The sequence below is a fragment of the Chionomys nivalis genome, chromosome 19 (assembly GCF_950005125.1).
Source record: "Chionomys nivalis chromosome 19, mChiNiv1.1, whole genome shotgun sequence".
In the NCBI taxonomy this organism is placed as follows: Eukaryota; Metazoa; Chordata; class Mammalia; order Rodentia; family Cricetidae; genus Chionomys; species Chionomys nivalis.
The window spans coordinates 8,382,944-8,401,922 of NC_080104.1; the positions used below are offsets into that span (position 1 = coordinate 8,382,944).

At 46.7% G+C, this 18,979-nt stretch overlaps 1 protein-coding gene across 3 annotated transcripts in view; it reads left to right on the forward strand.

The window, feature by feature from the left end:
- The window catches only part of Daam2 (dishevelled associated activator of morphogenesis 2), a 122,443-nt gene that overhangs the window by 73,895 nt on the left and 29,569 nt on the right, over positions 1-18,979 (forward strand). For all 3 annotated transcript variants that reach the window (XM_057751328.1, XM_057751330.1, XM_057751329.1), the window contains exons 3-10: positions 2,212-2,301; positions 4,684-4,758; positions 5,236-5,330; positions 8,605-8,938; positions 9,747-9,857; positions 12,961-13,064; positions 16,013-16,079; positions 17,113-17,230. In XM_057751328.1, the coding sequence (XP_057607311.1) occupies positions 2,212-2,301; positions 4,684-4,758; positions 5,236-5,330; positions 8,605-8,938; positions 9,747-9,857; positions 12,961-13,064; positions 16,013-16,079; positions 17,113-17,230 (994 nt within the window). The remainder of the gene's footprint in view (positions 1-2,211; positions 2,302-4,683; positions 4,759-5,235; positions 5,331-8,604; positions 8,939-9,746; positions 9,858-12,960; positions 13,065-16,012; positions 16,080-17,112; positions 17,231-18,979) is intronic.

Genomic DNA, 18,979 nt, shown 5'->3' on the forward strand with positions numbered 1-18,979 from the left:
CACACTGTACATAATCCAGAATCTCTGTGAATTTTCCATTTTTATGTGATTTATTTTTCTTTATTTCTTTTCATCTACAACTATCTGTCTCTATATTTTTTTCTTCTCTCTCTCTCAAGCCTACATACACTCACCAACACTGTGGTGGGTGCCACTCTGTTGGTGGAGCATTGGTGCTACGTCCTGCCACCCGGCTAGCTTTACCCGAAATAATTACATGGACACTGTATTCTTTTAAACACTGCCTGGCCCATTAGTTATAACCTCTTATTGGCTAGCTCTTACATATTGATCTAACCCATTTCTAATATTCTGTGTAGCACCACGAGCTGGCTTACCAAGAAAGATCTTAACCTGCATCTGTCTGGACTGGGAGAATCATGGCGACTGACCTAACTCAGCTTCTTTCTCCCAGCATTCTGTTCTGTTTACCCCACCCACCTAAGGGTTGGCCTATCAAATGGGCCTAGGCAGTTTCTTTATTAATTAACCAATGAAAGCAACAGATTAGAAAGAAATCACTCCCACATCAAAAGAGATTTTGAGAACTCCTGATAGCCTTCTCTCAGTTGCTTTCTGGAATTTCTGTCGGTGTCTTTAATTTCAGAAGAAAGCAGAAAGGGGTTCTAGAGGGGACTCTGAGAGCCTTGGACCAGGAGGATGAATAACTGGAAATATGGAGGTAGAGATATCTGGCTCCTGGGAGATAGAAGAAGACCGTCTCCTGGTCTGTGAAGAGAACAGGTTGACGCAAGAGTTTCTCCTTGTCACTAGACCTGTAGACATGTTTAATTGCAAAGGCGGGGAAGCTGGTTAGCATTGTTTTAAGCATGCGGTATGTGCTGTCCAATGGCTAAGCTGCTGGCCACCTGAGATGAGCCGAGCTGAACTGCTGACCACCCCCAGCAGGACAGAAAGAAAGAGTGAAATAATGAGCCAGATGTAGTGGTGCACTTGGGGAGTAGGGATGGCAGGGAGATCAGGGGTTCAAGGTCATCCTTGGCTACATAGTGAATTCCAGACCAGTCTGTGCTATAAGAGAACCTATATCAAAAAAAGAAGAAAAATATTGAAAAAGAAAAGGGAAAAATGTAAAATATATTACTGACATTCCTTACATTTATTATATGTTGGGATGGTCATATTTTAAGTATATTAATCGAAATAAAATATAGCATTAAAATTAACTTATTAATTTTTCCTCTTTAAATTTTTTGTGTGACTACAACATTTTTAAATATGCCACTTTCACTACATTTCTATTTAACAGTTCTGACCTAGGAAAGGAGAAGTCTTAAACATTCTCTCTAAAGCCCTAGGGCTGGAGAGATGTCTCAGTGGTTAAGAGAGTTTGCTGTTCTTACAAAGGACCCAAGGTTGGTTCCCAGCACCACACTGAGTGGTTTTCACTGCCTGTTATTTCGGCTCCAGAGGATCTGATGCCCACTTCTGGCTTCCAAGTGTACCTACACTCATATCCTCATATCACACACACACACACACACACACACACACACACACACACACACCAAACAAAATAAACAGCTCCTTAGAAGCCCCTCAGCAAGTCAAACCTGTAAAATCATTCAAATTACCAAGACCCCAAAATATAACCACCCTAGAGGCTTGCTCCTCAGGAAGTATAGCCCAGTCCTGTGGAGCCCTGAGCCTTGCATCACCTCACCTGGTGTCCTGCAGGGTTTGGAGATCAGTGTCGATGCCTCCTTTGTCAATGCTCAGACTCTGGCCCTCACCCCTCTGGCTCAGCTTTTCCAACCCATGCTAAACTTGAAGGACTCAGGAAAATTTGGAGGAAAAATTTAATAGGCTGGCAGAAGGGTGGGAAGATCTGAGAAAGGCAAGGCCATATAATGGCATGGCCATTAACCTAAGGTGTTGACAGACCTTGTAAAGACAAGCAACCCTGCCCCAGATGCATCAGACAAGGGGACAGTGAAGCAAAGGTGGGAAAGGCAGGAACAAGCTGGCCTGAAGCAGGAAGGGGATGCATGAGGACAAGGAGGTATGCACAGGATGAAAGGGAGCATTGGGCAGAGGCAAGGGCTTGGGGCTCTGCTTCTAGTAGAACAAGAGTTGTTTTATGGTGTGGTATGCTCCCTGGAAAGAGGATCATAGGCTGTGGGGTAGTTTGGGGTGTTCTGAGCTCCTGTACGGCTTCATACACAGGCATGATTCTTCTTGTCTTCGTAGGATGAATTGGACCTCACAGACAAAAACCGAGAGGCTGTGTTTGCACTACCACCCGAGAAGAAATGGCAGATCTACTGCAGCAAGAGGAAGGTAGTCACTCTCCTCAGACCCTCAGACTCTCCTGCTCTGCCTCAGGGGTCACCACCTCAGACCCTCCTGCTCTGCCTCAGGGGTCACCCCCTCAGACCCTCCCCCCTCAGACCCTCCTGCTCCGCCTCAGGGGTCACCCCTCAGACCCTCCTGCTCCGCCTCAGGGGTCACCCCCTCAAACCCTCAGACTCTCCTGCTATGCCTCAGGGGTCATCCCCTCAGACCCTCAGACCCTCAGACCCTCTTGCTCCACCTCAGGGGTCACCCCCTTATACCCTCTCCCTAAGACCCTCTTGCTCCACCTCAGGGGTCAGCCCCTCAGCCCCTCCCCCCTCAGACCCTCCTGCTCCGCTTCAGGGGTCACCCCTCAGACCCTCCTGCTCCACCTCAGGGGTCACCCCCTCAGACCCTCAGACTCTCCTGCTCTGCCTCAGGGGTCACCACCTCAGACCCTCCCCCCTCAAACCCTCCTGCTCTGCCTCAGGGGTCACCCCTCAGACCCTCCTGCTCCACCTCAGGGGTCACCCCCTCAGACCCTGCCCCCTCAGACCCTCCTGCTCCGCCTCAGGGGTCACCCCCTCAGACCCTTCCCCCTCAGATCCTCCTGCTCCGCCTCAGGGGTCCCAGAAGGGACATCTCTGATGTTTCATTCTTCCACCCTTCTTTCCTTCTTTCCTTCTTTCCTTCTTTCCTTCTTTCCTTCTTTCCTTCTTTCCTTCCTTCCTTCCTTCCTTCCTTTCTTCCATTCATTCATTCATTCATTCATTCAACAGATAGTCTTAGGTACACACTAAGAATGTGAGAGCAAGCCCTAAAGAAAAGCCAAGTGTGCTACTCCAACTTGAGGACCTGAGTTCAAAACCCAGCACCCACATAAAAAGCCAGAATGTTGATGCATGCTTGTAATCCCACTCTTGGGGAGGAGGTGGTGGGAGAGTCCATGGGGCTTTTCAGGAAAACAAATTTGGCTGCCTTGGTGAGGTTTCAATAAGAGAGATTTTATCTCAAAAAATAGGATGAATGGCTCCCAAGGAATGGCATGGGAGGTTGTCCTCCAGTTTCCACATGTGCATGCACATATACAGATGTACACTCATATTAGCACCCACACATATACCTGCATACATACCCACACACACATACACCTACATACATACCCACACACACACACCTGCATACATACCCACACACATACACCTGCATACAAACCCACACAAATGGAACCCACCCCCCACACACACCTGCATACAAAACCCACGAATGAAACCCACACCCCCCCACACACACCTGCATACATACCCACATGAACGGAACACATATAAAAACCAAAGGCAAGAAAATGTCCCTATTCTCTTGGGTTGCCCTCTGAGATTAGGATTCTCTGTTCCAGAATGAGAATCACGAGACAAAAACCCGCCAGACTCCTGGACTGGGTCAGGGTCAGTGAGATGCAAGGATGAGAAGTGTCACTTCCCTTCTTGTGCCTGCTTCCTCGCACACTGGCCAGGCTCCAATCCTAAAACTCATAACCTCCAAACCTGGGAACCAAGTGTCCGAATGCATGAGCCAATGGGGGACAGTTTTTATTCAAACCACTACATAAGATAGTGAATTTTTTATTTAAAGAAAACAGGATGAGGAGATAGCCCACTGATAAAGCGCACACACATGGGGATCTGAGTTTGACCCACAGAATGTACATTTAAGGAATTCCATGTGTTGTGGGCAGCACATTTACAATCCCGGTGGTGGGAGGCAGAGACAGGCGGGATCCCTGGGACTTGGTGGCTAGCCATCCCTAAACCACTTGATGATCTCTGGACCAGTGAGAGACAAGGTGGGCTGGGCCTCACAAGCAACGACAGGGCTATGCCCAGGCCTTCAGCTCCGTGTTGCACACATGCCTGTGTACCCATACGCATCTGTGTTGGCACTGATATACACATCATACATACACACAGAGAGAAATTGAAGACATAAATACATGAATTTGTGTGAGACTCAGTAATCATAAAATGGTGTTTTGTTAACCATTAGCAGACTAGAGATATCAGGAAAGCTATTTTAGAGTTTGTACATATGGTTCATTGAAAATGACCCTTTCCCAGTTTCTGCCCTTCCTTGGCAGTCACATAAATCCATATTCATTTCAATATTTCACCAAGAAAGAAACGGAAACCTAGGCTGCCCTTGTGGGTAGGGATGGAAACCAGCCCTCTACAGACTTCAAATGATGCTTCAGTCTTAGCTTACGGGTCTGTCCATCGACAAGTGTCCAACCCTTTGACATTGTGGCACAACACTGTCTTCTACTAATGTGTTGGGTCACATGTGTCCCGTGCACCATGGGTGGAATACCTAAGCCCATCCCTCATGTTTCAGGAGCAAGAGGACCCCAACAAGCTGGCAACTAGCTGGCCCGACTATTACATTGAACGTATCAACTCCATGGCTGCGGTAAGTGTCTGTTCTCCTGACTTACCCCACATAGACGGGTCTAGGAAGGTGCCTCTGCTGCTCTCCAGTGCCACACTCGCTAAGACTCAGCAGCTTTCCAGAGATTCTGAGATCAATTCACCTCCTTGGACATCAGAGGCCCCTCAACTAGTTAAACCCAGCTGTACATCTCACATCTTGGGAAATGGCCTGGGTCAGCAATTCCCTTTGTTTCCTAGTTATGGGAAATTAAGTCACAGACAGGAACCTGGTTCCCTCGGAATCTGTCTATTATGGTAGTAAAGCATTTGCTGAGCCCTTGCCCTTCCCTAGGCAAGGGTGCCCTCCCCAGACACAGCTACCCTGGGAATGCAGAAGCTTCCTATAGGAAGGCAAGGGTGCCCTCCCCAGGCACAGCTACCCCGGGCATGCAGAAGCCTCCCATGGGAAGGCAAACAGCTCAGTGTGACTTCTACTCCCTTTACCTGTGGGCCCCAGATGCAGAACCTGTATGAATTTGATGAGGAGGAGACAGACACGAGGAACCAAGTTGTAGAAGACCTGAAGACAGCTCTCCGGACACAGCCCATGAGGTGACTTGGACTGTTTCTCTCAATCGCTTCTTTCCTTCCATACCCCTTCCCGGTGGTCCCATCATCCAGAAGCCTTGCACAGTGCCTCTCCAGGCTGGTCCTATTGGCCAAAGTCAGTCTTGCAGAACTCCAGAAGATCCACTTATACCTTCTTTGCTTCCTCGTTTCCATTTCTCGTGGGTTGCTGGGAGGGTGGAGATAGGAGGAGAAATGATATGGGGAAGTAGACAAGACACTCTGAAAAGAGGAATTAAGAGCTCAGAGGGGAAGGAGGGAATGGGTTGAGAAACCCTCCACACACTAGGGGGCAGTGTGGAGTCCAAGGGCATGCTCTAGCTACCTAGAGTGGGAACCAAGCAGGAAGGAAAGGGGATGGATGGGTGTCCAAAAGGCTACAGAATACGTCTCCCCGTTCCTAGACCACAGTGGAGACTCCAAAGGCACCAAGGCCACAGGAGTTCCTTGCTTCTGGCTCTTCACATGGTCTGTTTGAAGTGGCTTCTAACATTGGATGAACCTACTATTAAATCCTCAGCAATCTTGCAAATGAGATATTAGACCTATTTTGATTACATTTTAAATTATATAAACTTGTGATTAAATAAATGGTATTCAAAATAATATTGGTATACACCACTAATTACCCAATTATTTTTCTACATTTTGCTATTACATATTTCTTTCTATTAGGTATGTTCTTGAGTTTATGCCAACGATGCATGGTAAAGATAGTATATAATGGTATATAATCAAAAGTTTCTTTTAATTCTCCCTAGTAAAATTCTCATTTTAAGAATCATATGACATCATTGTAGAAAATCTGTGCAGTACAGGAAAGCATAAAATAAGGAAAAATAAAAAATGTGTACTGTTAAATTGAGAACATACTCTGTTGATATTTACACACCATAAGATTCATAGAGATACATTTACATATTAATTACAAATAGTGGTTCTGAACTCAATTCATGGCCATTTTCTCAGATCATTAATTATGCTACTAAATTAAGGCCTCTACAACTTACTCTTTTTTAATGTATTGCCATAGATGTCTCACACACGGAGACACAGATAAAAGCTAAAATCTCACTTCCTGGAAGTAATGGCTTTAAATAACAGCATAAAATAGACAAACAGAGTTGAAGAATAAGCCAGTTCAATTAAAAAAAGGCTCACAAATATTAAAAAATGCAGGCGATAGCAATAAATGTGCTCTAAATGCTTGAGCCGGCAGCGGGTATGATAAGCACTATAATCTTGAAGTACCGATGGGTGAAAATGATATTTTGCAATATTGGTAACAGCTCTAATTTGATATGAAAATAGCGGTGATTTATTTGGGTTGACGAAGCCTCTGTTCTGCTAGCAGCTCTGTGGTTGTTAGCTTGCATTCATCGTCGATGGTAGTTTGCAGTTAGAGGCTATCCAAGATAAAGTGTGGTCCCCGCCCCCCCCCCCCCCCCCCGTAGAGGTCTGAGAGAGTGCTTCCCGGAGGCTCTTGATGGGAGCACAGACTCCCGATTAAGAGTGACTGGGCTAATGGCTGCACTGCTAAGCATGGAGATAAGTGTTGTTTCCAGAGCATCCTGGGAGGGAGCTATCCAGCCTTGGCTCCTTGACTCGGGGTCTCATGGCCCCCCATGCTGGAGTGTTTTCTTGTCACCTGCCTATAATTCTCTCAGTACCCAGTCTGATTAGAGATCAGTCTCTGGTTGGTCCACTATGATTATAATCATGTCTTCACACATTCCCCCACCTTAGCTTTGCAAATGACAGTCGGTGATACGCAGGTTTAATGTGGGAATTATCTTTATGTCCAAGTACGAGAGAAAAGCACCTGAAGGGAGAAAGGACTCTCAGAAGGTTCTGGTTCTGGTTACTCCGCTTTGGCTCTGGCTCTGGGAAGGAAAACTCTGGTTGCAGGAGCGCATGGCAGAGACCAACTGGGAGACCCTGCATCAGAAAATAGGGTAGAGTGCAATAGAGGAGGACTCCTGACATTGACATCTCACCTCAGCATGCACGCACGCGTGCACAGGTGTGTGTACACAAACACACACAAGAACACACGTACAGTGTAAATAAATATAAACTATAAAATAAAATACAAAGGAAGTACAAATCCTTTGGTGAGGGGTGTCCCTGGAGGTGTAGGCAGGCAGAGAAAAAAACAAAAACAAAAACAAAAAAAAACGGGAAGTTGAGAATGAAAACTCAGTTCAGACTGACTTCTGTCAACCTGGATCAAAACTTCAAGAGAATCTGATGCCAGGTGGTTTTATTGCCAAAAAATTTAAACATTGTATAATTTGGAAAAATGTTTCCTGGCATAATACAATTCCTGGTGCATAAAGAATTGTAATTACATTGAAACTCAACTCGGGGTACATGTCATTTCATCCATTAGATAGATTCTGGAGCTAGGCTACCTGTGTTAGCTCAAAGGCCCAGGGAAGAATCTGGCCCAGTCTTGGTCATACAGATAGTGTAGAGATCATTTGGGCTACTAACCACCTCTGGTCCTGGCTATGGGAGCTTGGGGGAGCCTCTGGCTGTACAGTATTGAAAGTGACATTTATAGTATTAGGTATCTTCAGTTCTGGTTGTAGAAGCTTGCAGAGCCCGAATGTAAGGATCACTTCGATTATCAGCCACCTGTGGTCCTGGCTGTGGGAGTTTGACATGGCCTGGCCCAACAGATAACACAGATCACCAGGCTGTTAATCACCTCCTGTCCCCAGCTTTCTGCGTGGAAGAACAGGTTTTACATCCTTTCCCTTGAGAGAACAGTGCTGTGTGTGTAACATTCCCAATTTCCCTGGAGATCTGTGGACACAGGGACCTTTGTGCTGCGCTCCCAACACTCTGGGACTGGAGAGATGCTCAGCTCTTAGGGGCACTTCCTGCTCTTCCAGAGGGCCAGAGTTCTGTCCCCAGCACCCATATTGGCTAGCTTACAACTGCCTTTAATTCCAAATCCAGAGATCCAATGCCTCTTCTGGCCTCCTCAGGCACCGGCACACATGTGAATGTACACAGACAGACAGACACACACACACACACACACAAATAAAAAATGAGTTTTTTTTTTTTTTAAAGAATTTCAAAACTGAGTCTTCTGAAAGGCTGAGATTTGGGGTCCTATGGATAAACTCATAGATGAGCCAGGAGGTTGCTGTGGGTGCAGCGTGGTGAATGGTGAGCATATTGAGTAGCTATTTGCAAACTGTGTGTGGAACCCAAACATAGGAAACTTTTTTGGGCTCTGGCTTAGGTTCGTGACCCGCTTCATCGAGCTGGAAGGCTTGGCCTGCCTGCTGAATTTCCTTCGGAGCATGGACCACGCCACCTGTGAGAGCCGCATCCACACGTCTCTCATTGGCTGCATTAAGGCTCTGATGAACAACTCCCAAGGACGGGCACATGTCCTGGCACAACCTGAGGCCATCAGTACCATCGCACAGAGCCTGCGCACCGAGAACAGCAAGACGAAGGTTGCAGTGCTGGAGATTCTGGGTGCAGTGTGCCTTGTGCCCGGCGGCCACAAGAAGGTTCTCCAGGCCATGCTGCACTACCAGGTGTATGCAGCTGAACGTACTCGTTTCCAGGTGGGCAATGGGTCAGAGAGTTGGGGCATCGCCTTGGGAGGGAAGGGGTGATCCAGGGTAAAGTTGAGATAGTGAGAACCATATAAAGGAAACTGGAGGGAAGGGACATCTTGCAGGCTGCCTGTCCACTCATGGAAGGAGTAAAGAGCTGGGACCCAAAAGGCTTCTCTCAAAAGACATAAGAAATTGTATATTCAGAACTGTGGTCAGGCTTTCAGATAGATTTGTTCTCTTCCTAGGCTGTGGGTCCCTGAGGCTGAAATACTGGTCTGCTTCATGCTTTTGTGGCTCTGGCTATCTGAGTTCAGCCCCTGGCACATGATAGGAGCCCAGACAAGAATTGTTGAATGCAGACCACTCTAGATCCCTCCTTTGATCAACCTGAGCACAGTGCCTGGATTAAGTCTCCATGGTTGACCTGACATTGCAAACTCTGTGATCATGAGCCAGGGTGTTAATCTGGTGCTATACATTTGCAGATGAGCATTTAGCCTGTGCAGAAAGTGGCCCCTGACCCTTTAGAGAAGATGCTAAGCAGATTAAAAGTAGCATCCATGAGGTTGGGGAACTGGGCAGGAATGAATGGCCAGGGCCTGTCAACAGCTGGTGCAGTGTCAGAAAGCACAGTGGAATCCAAGCCCTGAGGGCTGAGCAGGAAGCTAGAGGGTGTGGAGATCTGGGGTTGACCCATTAAGTTAGGGAGACAAAGAGAATGGAGGGGCTTCCTGGAAGGGCAGTAGAACAGGGCAAGAGGCTTTCCAGGTAGCATCCTGAGTGTCTTCCAAAACTGTTCCTGTCTTCCTCTTAGACACTGCTGAATGAGCTGGACCGAAGCTTGGGTCGGTACCGGGATGAGGTAAACCTAAAGACAGCCATCATGTCCTTCATCAATGCCGTCCTCAATGCTGGGGCTGGAGAGGTGAGGCCCCTTCCTTTTATCTTGGATCTCAGGTCTTATGTGAGTTTGAGAGCTTTCTAGGCAGACGACAGAGGGTAGGGTGAAGGCATCCGGTGTGTCTGCTGCTGCCATTGTCATCTTCAAATGCCTTCAGAACCTCTTACCTCCTTCACTTGGGGTCATGTAGGACAGCTTATATGAGTCCAGCCCCTTCCCATCAGGCCCCAGACAATCCATCTTAACAGTGGATGTTCACAATGGGGTTAAGGACTGATTCTGACTTTTTTCCCACACTGCTCCCTGGGGTGTTGTCTAAGCCCCAGAAGGCTCTGGGCTCTTTCCTTCAGCAGTAGCATGATGCATTGTGGATCAGGCACAAATCCCCAATCAGGCTGGCAGGTGATGGCTCAGGGGGTGGAACTTCTTTATGAGAGGAGAAAAACCTTTGGTTCTTCTTTCTAGAGCTTTCTAAAGACCCACTTCTGGGCTGCTTTCTAGGTTCTTGTGGGAGGGCTAGAAAGGGCGACTTCTGGTTTCTCTCCTTCGGGGGACAGAATGGGATTCCCAGACCCCCGTGACAGTCATATTAGAAAACCCTGAAAGCAGCGAAGTCTCAGATTCTAAGGCAAACAAATGTTCTGGTCGAGTTCAAGCCAAAGAACAAATGAAGCCACGAGAGTGATGGACAATCTCCCTTCTTCCCCCTCTTGCCAGAATACCTCTGTGTACATGTGTGCATGCACACTCTCGTGTGCATGTGCAGTTCTCATTACCTATATTACATCAGATATTCTAGGGAACAATCTATTCCTCAGATGTTACTTGGTCATGCTTTTTAAGGCTGTCATCTTCCCTGCGATGCCAGGAAAATGCTAAGAATATGAACCATCTTAGTTACTTCTCTGTTCCTGTGATGAGACACTATGACCAAGGAAAATTATAGAAGAGTTTATTAGGCATCCAGTTTCAGAAGGTTAGAGCCATGACCATCATGGTGGGAAGCATAGCGACAGGCAGGCAGGCACCACACTGAAACAAAGCTGAGAGCTCACATACTTACCAGCAAGTGGGAAAAAGAGAGCTCACTGGGAAAGGTGTGGATTTTTGAAACCCCAAAGCTCACTTCCAGTGACATACCTCCAATAAGGCCACACCTCCTGTTCCTTCCTAAACAATTCCACCAACTCTGGACCAGTCATTCAAATACATGAGCCTATTTGTAGGAGGGGGGATTTCTCATTAAAACTACCACGTTCCACTCCTGTGCCTCATAGGCTCATGGTCATATCATAATGTAAAATGGATTTAGTCCAACTTCAAATGTCTCCATAGTCTTTCATAGTCTCAACATTGTTTACAAGTCTAAAGTCTTTTCTGAGAATCAAGAAATTCTCTTAATTTTTATAACCCCTGTAAAGTCAAAAGGCAGATTACATACTTCCATCATATAATGGCAAGAATATACACTACCGTTCCAAAAGGAAGAAATGGGGCATGAAGAAATACTGGACCAAAGCAAGACGAAAACCTAGCAGGGCTAACTCCAAATCTGACAGTTCTATAACAGATGCCAAGGGAACTAGATGGCTCTCCCCTCGGCTTTGCTGACTGCAGCACACTTCTCTCTTTAGCAGAAATCCCAAGACTCTGACATCTCCAATATCCTGGGGTCTCCAGTGCAATTTGAGCTTCTCTTTCACAGCTTCCCACAGTGGTCTCTCTGGGCTCCAGACAGGGATGTTCCCCCACACGCCTAGCTTAGTGGACTTCCTTAAGCAGGAGGAAGATCCATGGCCCTTCACCTGTTTATCTTTCATAACTCCAAATTCAGAACCACATGGTGCTGCTGCCAAGTTGGCTGCCTGTTGGGAATGGAACCTGTCCTTGAATTGCATTTGCATAAGCTTTGACTTGTTGATGCTTTTAAGGACCATAAACTCTGGTGTGATCTCACTCTGAAGCCACCTCTTCTTTGATTTTATTTCCCCTAATCTGTATTAGCATAGACCTTGGCTCCAACATTCAATTTCCTGGTACTCTGTTCTCCTCAAATTGAAGATTTTGTGTTTTTTTTCTACTACTTGATCTTTTTCATTGTAGACTACAGTAGAGTAATTACTAATGGCCATGAGATTGTCGATATTAAAATCTGTCTTAAAATCTCTGCCAGTGGAATTAGCCCAAAACTCTCCAATCTGTCACTTCTTAGAACAAGTGAAAACAGTAACCACAGTCTTTGCCAAAATGTCACAAGAATGGTCTCGAAGCCAGGTGCTAATATTGTTCTCTTCTGAAACCTCTTGAGCTGAATCTCCATAGCCCACGTTGTCCGCAGCACTGTTGACTTCCAAGCCCTGCTAGCCTGGCCTGTTAAGCCCCACTTTCAACCACTTTCCTAGTTCAAAGTTGCAAAGTCCAAAAATCATCATGGCCAGACTTGTCAACAGCAATAGCTGACGCCCTGCTACTGGTTTCTTAGTTACCGTTTTATGCTATGATGAGCTGCCTAACCAAGAAACTTATATAAGAAACAGTTAGCTGGGGACTCACAGTTTCGGAAGGTAAACCCATGACCGTCATGGAGTGGAGCACAGCATGAGGAAGGCAGGCATGCCATTGGAGCAGAAGCTGAGAGCTCGCATGTGACCCACAAACACAGTGCAGAGAGCGCTAACTGGGAAAGCTGTGGGATTCTGAAATCTCAAACCCACCTTCAGTGACGCACCTACTCCAACAAAGCCATTCCTCCTAGCCCTTCCTAAACAGTTCCACCAATTGTGGACCAATCATTCGAATATATAAACCCTTCTAACCACCACACCAATCCCACTTTTACAAAAGAGGAAGCAGAGGCATGGCCAAGGGTACAAAACTTCAGTGGAACAGAAAACTTGTCAAGCCCCACTCAGCAACTGGGGAGTGAAGGGAGGTGACGTGGTAGGGGACAGGGACTGGTTGGCAGGCTGGCGTTAGAGGACTAGCAAGGTTACAAGCACTCTCTGAAAGTGGTTCTAGATGAGCTTGTTGCACAGTGTGACATGGGACAATGGCTGACGTAGGTGCTGACAGAGTCTATGGGCATGAAATGAGCTACTGAATCTGGTCCTCCCTTGGTGACCCTCAGGATAACCTGGAATTCCGCCTCCATCTCCGGTATGAGTTCCTGATGCTGGGGATCCAGCCTGTGATTGATAAACTCCGACAACACGAGAACGCCATCCTGGACAAGTAAGGCCTCTGCTACCCAGACCCACCATAGACCTGCAGTGACAGCTCCTCTCGATGAGGGAGGCTAGACCTTAGAAAAGGCTGTTCCTCCCCTGGGGACCAAGTGCCATATGAAGCCTAGTCTCAGGGTCAGCATTGTGTGAGCCCACGCTGGCCTGCTTTCCTCGTCCCTGATGTTATAGACGGGTGGACCCAATCGTCCTCAGTCAAGGTAGTCTTGCCGCTGCGAAACATTTAGAAATAGATGGGGGTGTTCTTTGGTTTTTAGTGCTTGAGAGAGCATTGCCAACATTCTTAGTTTTGAAGGAGCAGGAATACTAAATGTACAGCTCTATAGAGAACTGTTCAACCCCAAATGTATGCTCTAAATACCCTGATGATTAAAATGCATGATCATGTTCCTACGTGTGGCCAGTGAGCCACACTGGATCCATCTCACTTGGGGAAGCCACTTTATTACACTGAGGGTTAAGAAGAGAGCATGCGGGGCAGGGAGGCATTCAGCTCAGCAAGGATGAGCCGCTACAATGCAAGTGTGGGGAACAGAGTCTGGGTTGCCAGCACCCATGTTAAAGTAGGGCTACATGGGGTCTGTGTGATGGCGTAAATGAATGTAGACAGATTATAAAGATATATACAGCTTTAATAAGGAAATAGACTTACAGGACCACAGGTTCCTGCAGAGAACAGGAAAAGCAGAGAAAAGGCTGCTGGGATCACGCCTGGCAGATTTATCAGTAAACATTAGCCCGAGGCGAACACGCCCCCAATGGGTGGGGCTATATCCCTACATCTCCCCATTTTGTCTAAATAAGATAGAACTAAACCAAATACAACTATATACAATAATAACAAATAATAAATATAACAAACAATATTGAGAACAAAAGTTTCGCTAAACATTTTATCTCAAGGAGTCTAAATAACATAGAGAATAACTACAATTATATAATCTTTAACTCCGTCAAAGATCTGAGAAGGGAATAAATATTACTTAACAAACGAGAGATATCCAAAATGTGCAACAATTGACAGAGACAACTGACTACCTGGGCAATCACCCAAAGTCTCGTTTGCAATGATGAGTCAACCAACTTTGGCTAAGGCCTAATATAACTGACATACCATTTTTAGAACTATCCTACCCTGTCTTAGCAGGATAAGACAATCCTGTTTTATCCACTTAGGAATATTTTGTATTTTTGTCAGAAGTTGAGGTATGGGCTTTTCTTAACCCAAAGGCCAGTTCTGCCAAGAAGACAAGCTCCCAGTGGAGTGTCTTTGGTGCTCAACATTTTCTCCGGAGTAGAGTGGCATTGCCAGGAGTAATTGTGTCTCGTTGGCACAGAAATTTTAGGTTAGATTAAAGGCCATTTTTTACAGCTCTTTGAAGAGGCTGAAGATCATACTATCTATACTAAATATAATCTCTATGTAACTAAAAGACCTGATTAACTTAAAAATAAATATGACAAACATATAATTCTCAATACCTATCTAACTTGAAAACTAAAAGAATAAACAACTGTGTAATATATGAAGACAATGATCTTCAACTGTAAACAATGTCATAGTATCAGAGGTAGAAATGTGCATTGTAATATGGTAGATGTATCAATACAATGTAGACAAAGTTATAAGCATACTCATACAAAAATAGAGGTAGGAACACTCACATTCAATATTCAATATATCAATATACAAGAAACAGTACCAATACAATTTTCTATAAACAGTAATTCACAAATACCAATCATCCCATAAAACCAGTTAATCCCCCTTCTTCTTCCTCCTCCTCCTCCTCCTCCTCCTCCTCCTCCTCTTCTTCTTCTTCTTCTTCTTTTTAAAAAATACCCCCAAGTCCATAAAAATATCACCCCATCCCCTCAACCCTAAACCAACCACTAAAAGATGTCCCTAACCCTGAGGGCAAACTCTGTTGGGAGAGGGGATGTTGTCCTCTAAGATTGTTTCTAGCTGACATGGGGGCGACGTTCTTTTTAGGGGGTCCTGTGAAAGCAAATGATGGTAAAACACCAGTGCTGTGGGAGGGGAGGCAGAAGGATTGCTGGGGCATTCTGGCTACCACCAGCCTTGCTCCAAGTTCAGCAGGAGAGCCTGGATCAAGGGAATAAGGCAGAGAGACAGAAGGAACTCCTGACCAACATCCTCCATTAGCTTCCAAAAGAACACATAATACACATGTGCATATAGCACAGACATACAACACAGACACACACACCAGGGTAAGGGAGAAGGAGAAGAAGAGAGAATAGATTGTTTCGATGTAGAAAGGGGGCAATGTTTCCATGGAAAATAAGGGGGAAATTTGCTTAGAGGACTAAGTTGGAGATAATATGGTAATATTGGAAAGACAGATGGAAGACAGTAGGTTTTTTAAACTGGTGATTTTATCCTCCAGGAGGTACCTATCAGTTCCCAGAGGTATTTTTGGATTGGCACAGTTGGAGGTAGGGTTTCGTGCTATAGCCCAGACTAGCCTCGAACTCACTACATAGCTCAGGCTATCTCAGATTGATGATACGTCTACCTTAGCTTCCTAAGTGCTGAGATAGAGAATCTGATCCACAATGGGTGGCCGGGGCAGAGGGTCTGCTGCCATCTTGTGGGTAAAGGTCAGGGATGTTGACCAAGGACCTGGAGCACAGAAAGCAGCTTCCGGTCACCAAGGACAACTGTGCCTCACAAGTCAACAGTGTCAAAATGGAGAAGTGTGGCTCTGTGGTGACTAGACTTTGACATGACCACACTAACACAAGACCATGAAAACTTATTTAGAGGTAGGGGTTGATTTATATTGTATGTCTCTCTCCAGTCTTGCCTTTCAGATAGTCAGTGAGACGGTGAAGGGCTGGCACCCTGCGAGGGCTGCCTGAGCTTTACTAACAGTTCCTCTGCACCCCATATCAACCCCTCTGTCTGTCTAGGCACTTAGACTTCTTTGAGATGGTACGGAACGAGGACGACCTGGAGCTAGCCCGGAGGTTTGACATGGTGAGGTGCCTGTGGGGGTGGGACAGTTGTATGGGACCCCTGACAACCCCAAAATGACTGCTTCAGATCCTGTGCCTAAAGTCACTCCAGTGCTGGCCGGATCCCCAGTGGTACCCTGTGGCCAGGTCCTGTTTCTGAAGGAACTCTGCTGGTATGCTTGCTCTTGGGATCTTACTTCATAAGCCATACCTGGTCATCTGCCCCCCAAAAACCAAAAGCCCCAAATTAAGACAGCCAGTACATGAGCAAACATACGTAGCCTCACATCCTGTCCTTGGCTGACTCTTCTCTGCTGCCCCTAATTTCCCAAGTTGCCTCTTTCTATCCCTTGTCAGATGGTGCTTAGTGAACCAAACCATCTCATCTGGGGCTCAGAAGATGAAATACACACATCTCTATTACTTAGATGTTGTATCATACAATCCCACTTAAACAATGGCCTCATTTGGGGCGAGGCTTGCCGGCATTGAGCATCACCCATTACCCACTCACAAGGCCTGGAGCCGTAGATAGAGTCAGAGATCAGAGAAGTTCCCAGGTTCCTAGCTGTCACACCCCTAGAGCAGATCTGGGCCTTGAACTGCAGGCCACCTGCTACTTTGAAGCGTCTGTGTCTCCTTGTTTCCCTTAGGGTGGCTCAGCTGTCCCGAGCCAGGGTGGTTTTATTCCTGCCTATCCATGAGGCATTGGTCAAGAGTGGACATGCTTCACATGTCTCAACTTGGGGAGGGAAGAGGGAGGGGACCATTGGCATCTAGGGGGCAGTGACTAGGGATAGCACTAGAAATTCTTCAAGACATGGAATGCCCCACCCCACACCAAAAGATTATCTGCCTCAAGATGCCAGGGGTGCTGAGACTGGGAAATCCATCATGTAAACACTTCCTCCTTTCCGTTCCTGGGTGGCAGTCAGGAAAGGGGAACTCTTCCCCGGAGATGGAAGGAACTGGGAGGGTGGAAATAGTACCTTCCAGCCCTTCGTTTCTCCCTCTGCTGTCTGGTTCTGCCCTTCACCGTGGTCTAACCTCCCCAGGTCCACATCGACACAAAAAGTGCCTCCCAGATGTTTGAGCTGATCCACAAGAAGCTGAAGCACACGGAGGCCTACCCCTGCCTTCTCTCCGTGCTGCACCACTGCCTGCAGATGCCATGTGAGTACTGCTCTCACCGCCGCTCTCTCAGCCTTGCTCCATCCGCAGGTAGACGTGAGCCTCTGATTGAGAGCTTGCCTTGCCTGTGAGCCTGGCACAGTTCCCTCTGTGCTTGCCTTCAGGAGGCCAGGCCTAGCGACTCAGGTTCCTCCCTCCTTGGGTTGCCTCATGTCACTCTGGGGGTGGAGCTAAGTACATGGTTGGAGCAATTCCAGCCTTGTGGGCCAATAAGCAGCAGTTTGATCATGACAAAATGTATCTTCTGTGATCTGTTGATGGCAACTACATTTAGTCTTCTTGTCGTTTGCAAAAGGAAGCTTTATGCTTTGAGAAACAGAACAGATTTGCAATGATCATGTTGCTTTGTTTGTTTTGACTATAGTGTGTGATTGTATGTGTGTGTATGTGTGCATGTGTGGTTATGCGTGTGTGCATGCACACATGCACGTGTATGTGCCAGAAGTCATTATCAGGTGCTGTTTTCAGCCATTCCCCACCTTAGTTTTTGAGACGGGGTCTCTCACTGAACCTGGACCACAGATTCAGTTAGATTGACAGGCCAGTCAGCCTCGGGGCTCCTCCCACCTCTGCCTCCCCAACCCTGTTATACAGATGCTAGGGATGGAGCTCCTAAAGACTGTGTGGCCAGCACAGTCTGGATCATCTCCCCGGCCTCGTGTTTGCTTTGTTTTTAAGCTTTACTCTTCATGTTTACTCCCACCCGGGAGTAGGTGCTGAGTTCTCAAGAGCCAAGTGTCGATGGGTAGTGTTTCGAGAACAAATTATTCAGGATTACTCATTGTAGCCCCAGAATGTGATGGGAATGAGCCTCAGCTGCACCAAGCATTCCAAAAAGTAGACAATTTTGAAAAATTGTTTGGTCTTCTGTAAGGATTAGCCTAATCAGGTTCCCCAAAGCCATGGTGGTGGTGACAGCTACAACTTACTGTGTTCCAACTTGGGGCATGTGTGATGGGAGGTCCTTAGCACATTGTTGCTGAACTCAGGACACCTGTGTGCTATGACCTCTGCATGAGTTCTTCAGTGCTTGGGATCGGCTTTAGATGAAGCATGCCGCTGTGAGCTGTGACCCGCCTGTATGCTGCATTCCCCAGGGACAGCAACACGGGGTGGGTAGAATGGTAAGAGGAAGGACAGAGACAGTGAGCTGCCCCAGGAAGCCACAGTTCTCCAGACCCAGCCCAGGGCTGGGACAAATGGCCCCCAATCAAAGGCGTTTGCCTCTAGAGTTCAAGTTCCCAGAACATATGTTTAGTGTCTCACAAATACTTGTAACTCCAGCTTCAGGAGGAGATTCGACAACTTCTTCTGGTCTTTGGGGGGGGGCACATATAACACACACACACACACACACACACAGAGAGAGAGAGAGAGAGAGAGAGAGAGAGAGAGAGAGAATTTATTAAATCCCAAATACAGTTAGATGTTCGTGGTAGTTGCTGGAATCTGATTTCTTCTGTTCCCAGAGGCTTCCTGTTTGGTGGCCCATAAGCAATATGAATGGGCCCCTCTCTTCTGTCTCTAAATGGGGCTGTGAAAACACAATTGTCTAGGTTGTAGGCAGAATTTGATGTCAGGATTAAACTAATTTTTCCTATTGGCCGTTAAAGATGGGGTGACCAAGGGGCTGGAGAGATGGCTCAGAGGTTAAGAGCACTGACTGCTCTTCTAGAGGTCCTGAGTTCAATTCCCAGTGACCACATGGGGGCTCACAGCCATCTGTAATGA